This window comes from Sesamum indicum, linkage group LG11 (genome assembly GCF_026168435.1).
Source record: "Sesamum indicum cultivar Baizhima isolate 11 linkage group LG11, ASM2616843v1, whole genome shotgun sequence".
Lineage (NCBI taxonomy): Eukaryota > Viridiplantae > Streptophyta > Magnoliopsida > Lamiales > Pedaliaceae > Sesamum > Sesamum indicum.
In genome coordinates, this window is record NC_142667.1 from 15,036,226 (window position 1) to 15,048,971 (window position 12,746).

The 12,746-nt window shown below is 36.0% G+C and overlaps 1 protein-coding gene across 6 annotated transcripts; it reads left to right on the forward strand.

Moving 5' to 3' along the window:
• Positions 1–5,621: 5,621 nt before the first annotated feature.
• Positions 5,622–12,746, forward strand: LOC105174305 (ethylene-insensitive protein 2.2). Of its 6 annotated transcripts, none has more exons than XM_011096357.3 (9): positions 5,622–5,852; positions 6,783–7,108; positions 7,201–7,598; positions 8,180–8,266; positions 8,351–8,461; positions 8,540–8,752; positions 8,903–9,088; positions 9,179–11,803; positions 12,121–12,746. In XM_011096357.3, the coding sequence occupies exons 3-9, from the start codon at positions 7,350–7,352 to the stop codon at positions 12,499–12,501; spliced, it is 3,852 nt and encodes a 1,283-aa protein (XP_011094659.1). In that variant the 5' UTR covers positions 5,622–5,852; positions 6,783–7,108; positions 7,201–7,349; the 3' UTR covers positions 12,502–12,746. The 6 variants fall into 6 exon arrangements, with proteins under 6 accessions (XP_011094659.1, XP_011094660.1, XP_011094661.1 ...); XM_011096358.3 differs by having other exon boundaries at positions 7,204–7,598; XM_011096359.3 differs by having other exon boundaries at positions 7,283–7,598.

The window sequence follows — 12,746 nt, forward strand, 5'->3', positions numbered from 1 at the left end:
ATTTTTTAAAGTAAAAGAAATGAGAATTTGGATCGAAGTGAGAATAATGGTGAAAATTGATGTTAAAGTAGTATATATCTATGTGGAGTGCAAATTATAAGTTTAGAGTAGCCTAAAAATGAAGAAAGTTGAGGGAATAAGTAAGAGTTTGAGAGTGAAGATTGATGTTACTAAATGTTTGCAAAAGACCTCTATTTATACGGTTGGATAGCGCATAATATAGGAGTTTGTTGTACAGAGTCTTATGTCATTAAAAGCTCTTTGAACCAGCTAGTTAATCGAAAAATCTATGTATGATTTGGACTTGAATTGACTGATATATACACCATATTAATTAAGTCTTGTCAGGTTTATCTGAAAATTCAAAAATTGCTTTTCTATAGATATTAAGTTGTTTATCATCAATCTACTAAGAGCCACCTGGAGATATTTTAGAACGATGTATCTTAAAACATTGGCAAATTGAATGATGTGTCCGTCAAACTGTATGATGATCGGCTGGAATGAACTCGATTTCTTATCCTGGTAGTTCAGTAAAATTAACTATAGATAATCTTACGGACGTTACTCCCCAACTGATGACTAATTGAACTTGCGACTAGTTGAACTGACGTGCATCTTTTATGAATTTATGAAAAACTTTGGGAATATCATTGGTTTGAATATAAAATATTTTAAAATTTTTGAATTTAACTTAAGATGGCTGTCCTGATGTGTGAGTAAAAAGAAAAAAAAAAATTGAGGACACATAAGTAACGTGTGTTTACAAGAAAAGATGCAATGAACCGACTGCCCCAACATTAATCAAAGTGAAACTCATAATAAAACTCAAATTTTCACGAAACCCCAAAAATCACAATCCACTTAACTAACATTAAAACAGAATTAGATTCTGGGAGTGGGACACACCCATCTCAATATGCACCTTTGTCTCCACCAACTCACTCCCCTGTTTTCCTATTTCCAACTCAAGACCCTTAGTTTTTGCTAACTAATGTTTAAATATAACACAAAATAGAACATTTTTTACTCGAATTAAGTTTGAATAAGTTAAATCAATCATAAAATAAGTATAAAAAAAATTATATAATTAATTATTTTTTTAAAATTATACACTAATCATATTATAAATATATTATATTTGTAATATAATTGATTCAAATTCGATCAAATTCGACCGACTTTGGAAAAGAGAGAGAATATTAGGGGCAGTTTTGTAGGGAGCACAAGGTTTCCACTTTGCTTAATTATGTACGCTGCTGCACTTACAAGACAAATGCAATGTATTTGTTGTGTGTGTGTGTGTGTGTGTCGGAAGTGAATCTAATTTACATGTAATTACATGGCTTAGACTTTGGTAATTTATTTGCTTTGATACAATGAATAACCGAAAGCGCGATTCCTCCATGTGCATAACCACTACTCCTCACAAACTTAGAAATTTGAACAACTTCCCTTCCTTCGTTAACCAGGTATTGCTCAGTAATTTATTTTTTTAAAATTTAAATTAAATTTGAATAGATCTAAATTAGTTATATAATAAGTGCAATGCATTTATTATTTGATTTGTGTACGGTTTAAGAAAAATGATCAATAATATATAAGTATATCATACTTACTCTGTGTTTCGTTCGAACATGATTTGAATTAAAAAAAAATTGTTATTCAACTGGTAAGATTAAAGTCTCACAACATGCAATTTTCATAAATACATTAATAATAATTGATTATACAAGTACATAATATAATAATAATAACAATAATAATAATAAATTAGTTTTAAAGATCAATTAAAAAATGAACTCAATGCTCCGCTAATCACTCACGAGATATCAGGTCAGAAAATGCCTTTTCTTTTCTAAAAGTGGACTTCAAAATCCAGTATTGAGATCGAAAAGGGGAGGAAGAAGGACTAGACATTCGCGTGCAGGGGTTCCCGGTCTTCTTCACTTGAATAAGGTTCAGTCTTTCTCGAGTAATCGATAATCTTAGCGGAGGAAGCTATTTCATAAAGTTTACTTGCTGCTTCGACGCTCTTTTATACACCCCTAGAATCCGTTGAATTTCCCCAATCTGTTCATCATCCGCTACACAAAATAATAGTGTAACGTCAACGAAGAGTAAGTAGGAAACACGCGGCACAGATGTGCTCACAGCCCCTCCCATCAGCCGCCTGGTCCTCTCCACCTCCTGCAGCATGCATGAGAATGCCTCTACACAAAAAATAAATAGGTATGATGAGAGGGGATCTCTTTCTCTAATCTCCTATCCGGCCAAAAGAAGCCAAATTGCTCGCCATTTAAAGTTAGAGAGTAAGAAACTGTAGAAACTAATAGCCTAATCAAATCAACAAACTTGCAACAAAGCCTAACCTAGTAAGAATACGTCTAAGGAAAGCCCATTCTACTCTATGATGCTTTGCTCATGTCTAACTTTAAAGCGACACAGCCCATTTGAGATCGAGATAACACTTTTAAAAAATGATTCAGCTCAAATACAAGAAGTATATTATCCGTAATTAATCGACAGGGAATAAAAGCATATTGAGTAGGGGAGACTAAAGAATCCACAAGACCTTTTAAGCTATTCGCAATGCATTTGGCAACAATTTTCATGACCATATTACAAAGGCTAATCGACCTTAACTGATAGACACATTCCGGATTACTACCCTTAAGAATGAGGACTATATGTGTATAGTTCATCTTGTGCAATAGAATTTGATCATTGAGCATTATATGGTGTGTTATTGTACATAGAGACAACATTTCCAACTTAATTTCCCTACCCAATTATTTATTAAATTAAAAAACAATATATTTTCTAATGACATAAGCAAGTAATAATTAAAGTTATCTCACAATGCAATGCAATGTATAAGGCCCTGATATTAGGATCCAATCAATGATTTCCTATTTAAAAAAATGGACACTGACATTAACAAAAGTAGAATAATAATTTCAAAATTGGACTATACAAAAATAGAGCATTACAATAACTATTATTGTTACTTGTGATGTAATTAAATATCAACATCTTAATCACCTTTTAGACATCAAAACGTACATCAAAATTCACAAGTCAATTACATTTTTTTCAATTACCTGATCTCAGACAAATTAGCCTCAATCATGATATCCTTTCCATTTTTCTTTTCCTTTTCTTTAATAGTTAAAAATATAGATTAAGTTAACATATCATAATTTTTCAAAACTCGTGAAAACTTTATCGATCTCAAACATGTAATATATTATGAATTAATGTAAGTTGGCATCGGTACGTGATAGCACATTCGTATTTTGTGTTTTTCTTTTCAAATTTTAGTTTTCAGAATAATAATTGAAGTGAAAATATGTATCTTCATACGTATTTTTATTAAACATATATTATTTTGACATCATAACTCAACATAAAACACAACGTCGTTAGGTAATTCAAATATATCCTCATTTCACATGAAAACTTATACAAAATGAAAACTACATGTTTTCCTCTGAATTATACAAAATTCCATAATTCCACCAATGCACTAAAAATTAAACAATTATTGAATTAAATATTATAAGTCAATTGATATATCCACGTAAATCATTAAAAATTAAGACACGATTGAATCAAACAATACAAGTTTAACAACAATTAATAATACGTCCATATAAAATAACGATTTTTAATTTTATTTTATGAAATTGGAACGTGTAATGTTTACAATGAAAAATTAATAAAATTTAATTATTAAACTATAATATCTGTAATATAATTCAGAAAAAAACTGGGGAAGTCAACATCTACGTGAGAAACGCAACTAATAATTTAATTTATTATTAAAAAAAGTCAAAGAAATTATGAGGGTAGAGGTCTCTTAACTGAAGGGTCAAATTCAAATGCTATTTTGATTACACGGTCCCCACATAAATGTCGATACCCTATTGGCTAACCTCTCACGAGACCCTCACACGTAAACGCTTTAGTGCCTCTACCCAAACTTTGAAGCCTTTGAGATATTTAAACTCGAATAAATATATTAATTTAAACAAAGGTTTGAGCCAGCCTGTAAGTGTATGATCAACAAATTCAGACCAAAAACGGGATTTCTAATTTATTTTTAAGTCTATTAAAGTCGTACTCAAAGTTTTGAATCAATTTAAATGATCCAATTCTAGTATATCTTAATCCAGATATATATGGATTCATAATGTTATTAGATTATTTTAGTGTGTGTGGTTCACATAAAATTATATAATTGTAAAAAATTTATAAATAGTTATCTTCGATGCAGTGGGTATAACTTTTACTACACTCCTTATTACTTCTCTTATGACTTACTGACTTGAATGTTGGAGGATAATAATCGAGGTCTTTTCAGTGTGATTCTAAAGATAATTCATTTTGTAAACTTATCAGTTGAGTTAATTTAGTCGTAGTCCAATGATTAAAAAATATATAGAATTATTTTTTTTTTGGTAAAAAGATACGAAAAGAACTCAACGGGAAACTCAAATTGATGCAATCTTATCTAATTATTATTGACGATAATGAAAGTTCATACAAATACTGACAACTGCAATTGAAAAAACATAGACTTGAAATAGGTCAAAAATCAAATTGCATGAAGCGACAGCGAGAATGGAAGAGGAATAAAAGTTAAAAAAAAACGTCAAAATCTCAAAATACTTGTAATGAAAGTAATTTGGAGTGTATAATAATAATAATAATAAAACATTAAACGCAGTAATTTCTCTAAGATTCTTTAAATACGAAAATATCAAGTTACGTGTCTGTATTAATTAACTTAACAAGAACAAAATTAACGATGACTCGCACTTAAGTTCATATTGAAAATAAATTAGGAGCACAATTTTTTTTTTCTTTACATATATATTATGTATATTTAGAACTTCTTAATTTATTCAATAAATAGATGAAACAAAAAGAAATAAATAATATCCGTTCAAACTAATTACAAAAAAAAAACAAAATTTTCAAATAGATTACGATATTCTAAATTAAGAAGAGATATAGATATGTCATTATTATTATTATTTATTAGTGAAAAAGTATAGTAATGTTATATAATTGTCTTTATCATCGTCATCATTGTTATTATTATTATTTATGTTGTCATTATTGGTAGGACTGAAATTTATTATCGTTATCCTCATTATTGTTTACTATGATAACTATTGTACCTAATTCTCCTTTAGATTCGAAAATATTACTACAAGTACTTGTAGCATCCGTAACAAAGAACCCACCCACTCATGTCTTCATTATTACCACGTACGACCATGTTTCTCACTACCTACTACTTTTTCTGACGAGACTTATGATTTTAGGAGGTCTGATTTTGTTTTAATTAAAAAAAGAAACTGGAAATAAAAATAAAGTAGGAGTGGAGTTATAAAATAACATGAGAACTGGCAGTCGAAGTCAGTGGTCATAAATGAAACATGTAACTGTCATTTCTCTCTCTTACCTTTTAGTCTTCTAACATTTGTGAAGTGTAGTTAAAGAAGCTTTTTCTTGGGCAGTCACCGTTTTTTCCAAAGGTTTTTTCCTTTTTCTTTTTAATAAAATAAAAATCTTGGAAAGAAAAGAAGCCAACCCCTCACCTTCGCACACACATACATGTACTACTCTGCATATAATAAATGTTTTTCTCTCTACACACACACTCTCTCCCAGCTCACACTCTTCTCCATCTCTATCTCTATCTCTTTCTCTACCCATACTTTGCTTCTCTCTTTCCTTCCTTCACTAATAATTATTTATATATCAAGAGACGCGTGGCTTTCTTCTGAGCCTTTGATCTAACTTCTGAGCACGCACAACCAGAGGGGGACGCGGAAAAGGTAAATGAAATTAGGCTGTCTCTGTGATAATGAAGCATGTGGGAGTGGTATATGGTTGCCTTCCTCCAATCTCTGCGCGAAGATACGTGGTTAATTTGTGTGTAATGCGTTAGCTGACTGGTTTTCTTTTGTATGTGTGAGGATTCACAGTTTCTTCTCTATGTGTTGGTCAGATCCATTGGATGATGTGGTGAAGTGTCTGCATGATTGTTGTGATTATTTGTGGGGTTTTGATTGAATGGTATATTATTCAGCGCCTGTGCTAGGGTTTCGGATTCAGGGGTTTGTTTGATGAATTAGGGGTTTTCTTTCGGGGGGGGTCTGTGTAATTTGTGCGGTTTTGTGATGGTAGTGATCATGATGTGGAGGTTGTTGTTGGGTTTGAAGTTTTGTGGTGTTGCTTTTTGTTGAATTTCCTAATTCTGCTTCAAATTGTCATTAATTAAGTTGTTTATTTCCATTTAGGTATTTTATTTTTTTCCCATCAGCTGTTTGACTTGGAATTCCTGAATAAATGGTCATGGAGATTTCTATTTTATTTTTTTCTTTTTGTTGGAGTGTTTGCTTCTGTGGGCTTGAAGCAATGTACAAAACACACACTTACATATGATCCTTGAGGTTTAAGGAGTTTGTAAATTGTATTCCAATAGCAAATTTCTTGTTGTTGTTCCCATACCTATTAAGAATTCTTTTGATGGTGAATGTCTTGGATTTGCATGTTTCCTGATATGTCTGGTGGGAGTTCTGGTTCTTCTGTTAGATGATTGTATTTACTAATATACCTTTTTCTTAGACGACATTGGATATTGAAGAGTATGGAAACTGCTAGAACTGTTGCTTTTCGTTGTCTGTATCACTTGGACATGTTAAGATGCTCTAAATTTTAGAGATTGTCAGTTTGCTGATATTGTACTTATCTCTGTGGTTCAGCTATTGGGTCAGGATTGGCAAATTACAGCTCCACAGAGAAGTTGTTCTGCATACTGTACCTTCTTGGAGTGCGTATATTGAATTGCGAGATTTTGTTTACCTTTGTAATACTAGGGGCAAAAGTTGAAGTTTATCGGAAGCTGCTCTCGTGGTCGAGCGATGAGAAGATCCAATGATGCGTACCAACTCTGTGAATATGAACTGGATGAAGCATTGCCATGAAATGGTTATGGTTGGAGCATTACGAGTGTTAAGGTTCTGAATTGTCAGCAATTGCCATATGACTAATCAGACAACGCCGGAGTTGGGAAGAATGAAAACACATGGTCAGTTGTGTACTGGTTTTCTCATTTGACGATGAAGTTATATTGTTGGATTTTCCTCAGATACTCAGAGGACTTCCTGATTAAATCCACAGCAGGTCCTTTTTGAGGCGGAATTTGTTGTCACTTGTCAGGAAGAATGTAACTGAGCTGGGTAATTTTTGACACATTTTGCAGCTGCTTGAAAGTGTCCATTGTCAGAGGATAATGCTGTTCTTCTTTTATTTTTGAGTATAAAAAGCAAATGGAATCTGAGACATTGATAACGGATTATCCGCCAGCCACTAGACAACGGGTGCTTGCTGCCGTTGGACCGGTACTTTGGATTGCTGTCAGCTATGTAGACCCTGGAAAGTGGGCTGCAGCTGTAGAAGGGGGTGCTCGTTTTGGTTCTGATTTGGTTTTACTTGTGCTTATTATAAACTGTGCAACTATTTTGTGTCAGTATCTGTCTGCACGTGTATCCATTGCAACCGGAAAAGATCTTTCGCAGGTGGTTATTTTCCTTCAACATTTTTTTTTCCTCAGATTAATTTTTTTCAGATTGTTTCTCATCTTGTGATTAATTTGAACTAATGGAAATGAACTGAGAGGTCCATCAGAGTGAGCTGAAACTTGTTTTGTGCAAATCTTATGGGATCAATGTAATTGATTGGCTAATTTCAAAGTTATATGCATCAATTTATTGAGGTTAGGTATGTATAGGGTTATTTAGTTCTTTTGAACATTGAAACTCATATTCATCATGCGTCGTGCCAAATGCACACTTAAGAAACGCTTGAGATATATTCTTATATTATATTCTGCTTGTTCGGAAGTTTGTGGCGGCTCACTCTCTAGCTGGTAATGTTGAGTAGTATGATTGTTATTGCTGTGAGTTTATGTGTCCCGTCCTATATAAGCATCAATGAGCTGATAGAGGAATCAATCACATTCCTATCATCCCGTGCTACCTTATAATTCTTCATTTATTTTTCTATCATATCAAACTTCCGTGCAGTTCTCTGTTTTGAGGCTCTCTTATGCTGTATAACTCTTGCAAAGTGTGACTCATTGTTCTTGATGATTCAATAGATTTGCAGTGAGGAATATGATCATCTGACATGCATACTTTTAGGAATTCAGGCAGAGATCTCAATGGTTATCTTAGATCTCACAATGGTAACTTCTACTCATCCGGAAACCAAATTGTTTCTTCTCCAATATATTCTGTTTTTCTAATTGTAGAATTAATTTTCCTGGTAGGTGTTGGGCACTGCTTATGGACTTAATGCTGTTTCTGGAATCAGCCTATGGAATTGTGTCTTTCTAACTGGCTTTGATGCTGTTCTATTTCCATTTCTCGCTAGCTTCCTTGTAAGTTTATCTGCTTCATTTAGTTACAATATGCTCTGCTTCTCAGATATGTTAGTAACAATCCACTGCTCCTTTCAGGAAAATACCAGAGCAAAGATCATATCCATAAGCTTAGTTTGCTTTATATTAGCATCTTATGTCTCTGGAGTTATAGTAAGTCAACCTGAAAGCTCTCTCTCTGTGGGTGGAATGCTTAATAAGCTGACTGGGGAAAATGCATATGCACTGATGAGTATCCTTGGAGCAAATATTATGCCCCACAACCTTTACCTCCATTCTTCTCTTGTACAGGTTGCATGCTCTCACACAATCACCTTTGTTACAGTCTATGCTTTGAGCATCTACTATACTGTCCTCGCGCTTGCATCTTTGTAAACTTATGTTAGTCTTATTTCCCTAATCTTGTCAACCTCTGCTGACTGTCCTCCAATCCTTTTGCAGCAAGATCAGGGGCAAACAACTGTTTCTAAAGCGGCATTGTGTCATGACCATTTTTTCTCCACTTTATTCGTCTTTAGTGGCATATTCATGGTGAACTGTGTGCTAATGAACCTGGCGGCCAATGTATTCTACAGTAGTGGATTCATTTCACTAACTTTACAGGACGCATTGTCATTGCTGGATCAGGTGGGTGTTGGATATGCTAAATTTTGATTTTATCCATGCTGCAGTTATGTGTCTTCCAGTTACAATTAAATCCTTTGAATGGTGATGCAGGGATTTAGGAGTTCATTAGCTTCAATTGCTTTAGTATCCATTATATTTTTGTCCAATCAACTGGTGGCAACATCAAGTCATGGAAGACAAGCAAGACTTGCCCATGATTTCTTCAAGCTGGAGATCGCTGGTTGGCTTCATCGTGCTGCAATCAGAATAATTGCCATCATTCTCGCGCTCTTTTGTGTTTGGAATTCAGGAGCAGGAGATTTATTTCAACTCCTGATTTTTACACAGGTCGTGATTGCACTTCTACTGCCATCTTCTGTTATCCCCTTATTTCAAGTTGCTTCCTCCAGATTAATTATGGGTGCCCAGAAAATTTCTCATCTGGTGGAATTCCTAGCTTTAGTCTCCTTTGTTGCAATGCTGGGGCTAAATATCATGTTTCTCATAGAATTGGTATTTGGCAGTAGTGAATGGGTTACTAGTTTAAACATCGGGGATAGTATGCCTGTTTCGTATCATATTCTTCTGATAGCTGCTTTTGCCTCCCTGTGTCTGATGCTTTGGCTGGCAACCACTCCGCTGAAGTCTGCAAGTTCTGGGCTAGATAAACAGACATTGAAGTGGGACAACAAAGCCAGTATGATTGAGTCATCTGTGGAGAGAGACCCATCGGAAATTGGTGAGATCCAACACCAACTAGAAAAGTCTATGGAAAAGCAGGAACCTGTATCATCGTTGGAGAAATCCTTTGGAAACCATCAGGATTTATCGATTCCCACACCTGATCTGAGTTTTCCTGAAGCGCATGTGGATTCGGAGATCAATCTCGATTTGACTGCACTTCAGGAGAATAAATCTGAGATCAAATCCTCAGAGCCTGCTATGGTCAATCATGAGGCATCTGCAATCATTTCAGAAATTGTCTTGCCTGAATCTGGAGATGGTGATAAAAGTGAATCGCTGGATGACATCAACGTGAGCACTGAATCAAAAGACATGGTGGAAAAGACTTTGAAAATTGAGGGAGATGTGCAGAATGAGAAGGACGATGAGGGAGATCCTTGGGAGCCTGAAGAATCAACTAGAGATGTTTCTGAGAGCATCCAGTCTTTGACTTCCGAGGGTCCGGGATCATTTAGAAGTGTTAGTGGAAAAATTGATGATGTAGGAAGTGGTGCAGGAAGTCTTTCAAGATTAGCAGGATTAGGCCGTGCCGCAAGGCGCCAATTGACTGCAGTTCTTGATGAGTTCTGGGGCCAGATGTTTGATTTCCATGGTCAAGCAACACATGAAGCCAAAGCTAAGAAACTTGATGTTTTACTGGGGGTGGATTCTAGGGTAGACTCGAAGTCTTCCTTTGCATCTGTTAAATTGGAAAGCATTAATAAGGAATCTACTGGATATTTCCCTTCTACCAGTGGAAGAGGATCTGAACTTTTAAGAACTTCTAGCTTTTACCATTCTTCTATGCCACATATTGGACAGAGTAATATTGGATCACCTCTTGGGGTTCAGCAAGGCTCATCAATGTGGTCTAACCATATGCAACTGTTAGATGCATATGCGCAAAATTCCAGTTATAATGCCCTTGACTCTGGTGAGAGGCGCTATCGTAGCGTGCATATTCCGTCATCTACTGATTGCCATGATCAACAGCCGGCCACTATTCATGGTTATGATTTAGCTTCATATCTGGGTCGGATGGCTAGCGAGAGAAGTCCGGATTATCAAAAAGGTCAATTGGAGTTATCAACGCAAACCTCAACTCCCTCGATCAAACCAAACTCCATAGATTCATATAGTCGGCCAATGGGGCTGAAGCCACAGAATGGATTACGCACGCTGAAGCCTCCGGGTTTTCATAACGTACCTGTTTCGCGAAACAGTTCATTGAAATCTGAAAGACCTTCTCAAGACCTTTGCAGTCCTGAACCAATGGATTACAGTAATAACCCACCCAATGTCAAGAAATTTTACAGCTTGCCGGACATATCAGGACTTTATATCCCCAACCGGGATTCATCATCTGATAGAAGGTCTCAGTGGGATAATTCTATGGGTTATGGGCAGTCCATTTACCGTCCAGCACGGGAGCAGACATGTTCAAGTGCTTCTTCATGGGCTAGTTCTGCTTTAGGATTTAATCAACTTTCTCCTTCAAAGGTTTGTAGAGATGCTTTCTCATTGCAATTCGCTTCTAGCTCAGGTGCTGGTTCACTGTGGTCTAAGCAGCCTTATGAACAGTTTGGCGTGGCTGATAAATCTCCTTCCAAAGTACAAGAAAATGCATCAATTATGGATATGGAAGCGAAGCTTCTACAAAGTTTCAGAAGTTGTATTGTGAAACTTCTGAAGCTGGAGGGATCTGACTGGTTGTTCAGACAGAATGATGGGGCTGATGAAGACCTTATTGATCGTGTAGCTGCAAGGGAGAGATTTCTCTATGAAGCTGAAACTAGGACTGTAGACAGAAAGCTTAGTTCTGCTATAAAAATTGATGAAACAGACCAGTCAAAGTTTATGTCAGTTCCTAATTGTGGAGATGGATGTGTTTGGCGAGTAGATCTAATTATAAGCTTTGGAGTTTGGTGTATCCACAGGATCCTTGAACTTTCCCTCATGGAAAGCAGGCCAGAACTTTGGGGGAAATACACCTATGTACTCAATCGTCTTCAGGTAAAAGATTATTGTTCCTGTCTCTCTCTTGGAACCTTCTATGTTCTCATTTTTTTCACTTAAATACTATTAAAGGAGTAAGGCTGTTAGTGCAGTTGTTTTTTCCTCAATTTCTTCTCCACTGAAGGGGAAAAAAATGATACTCTGTCAATACGGTGGACATTTCTAGGTGCAAGATATGTTAGACTCTTGTACTAGAAGAGCCCCTGATAAATTGAGTTATGGCACTTTCCAATGTATAACCATTTACCTATCAAACTTGTGTTCCTGCTGGGGTGTTGTCTTCCTCCTTCTCAAATATATATTTTCTTCTGTAGGGGATTATCGATCTGGCTTTTTCAGAGCCTCGGTCGCCGAAGGCTCCCTGCTTCTGCCTTCAGCTACCTGTCGGATACCAGCAAAAGTCGAGCCCGCCTATTTCAAATGACAGCTTGCCGCCACCTTCAAAACTGGGCCGGGGCAGATTAACAACTTCACTGATGCTGCTAGACATAATCAAAGATGTCGAAATGGCTATATCTTGCCGGAAGGGTCGAACAGGCACTGCTGCCGGTGATGTGGCTTTCCCTAGAGGAAAAGAAAATTTGGCATCCGTCCTCAAACGATACAAACGCCGTTTGTCAAATAAACCAGTCGGGTCTCAGGAAGTCGCACATGGACTGCGCAAGATGGGATTACCATCTCCCCAGGGCTCGTAGTCCATGTTTTCGGTTCATAGGTGCTGGGAGGAGGATTAATTGGGTGTGGAGAACCACTGAGGAAAGATGAACGCTGCTGGCCGTGAAACTTCCATGGCCCATTCCCCCTCCCTTGTGTATTAAATCTTTTGCTGCTCTTATAGTCTTCCCTTGTACTTCTGTGGTGTATACAATAGGATAAAAGTGTACTGGTGTAACTAACTCATCAGGTGGAAGAAAGGTGGAAATATATATTTGTATTGCAA

What these genes read in the sequence shown, in the direction of transcription:
- LOC105174305 (XM_088875440.1), top strand. Translation starts at nt 7,350, where the DNA reads ATGGAATCTGAGACATTGATAACGGATTATCCGCCAGCCACTAGACAA. An exon ending in CCGGAAAAGATCTTTCGCAG is followed by an intron (nt 7,599 to 8,179) that starts GTGGTTATTTTC and finishes ATGATTCAATAG; the next exon opens with ATTTGCAGTGAGGAATATGA. An exon ending in TCCATTCTTCTCTTGTACAG is followed by an intron (nt 8,753 to 8,902) that starts GTTGCATGCTCT and finishes ATCCTTTTGCAG; the next exon opens with CAAGATCAGGGGCAAACAAC.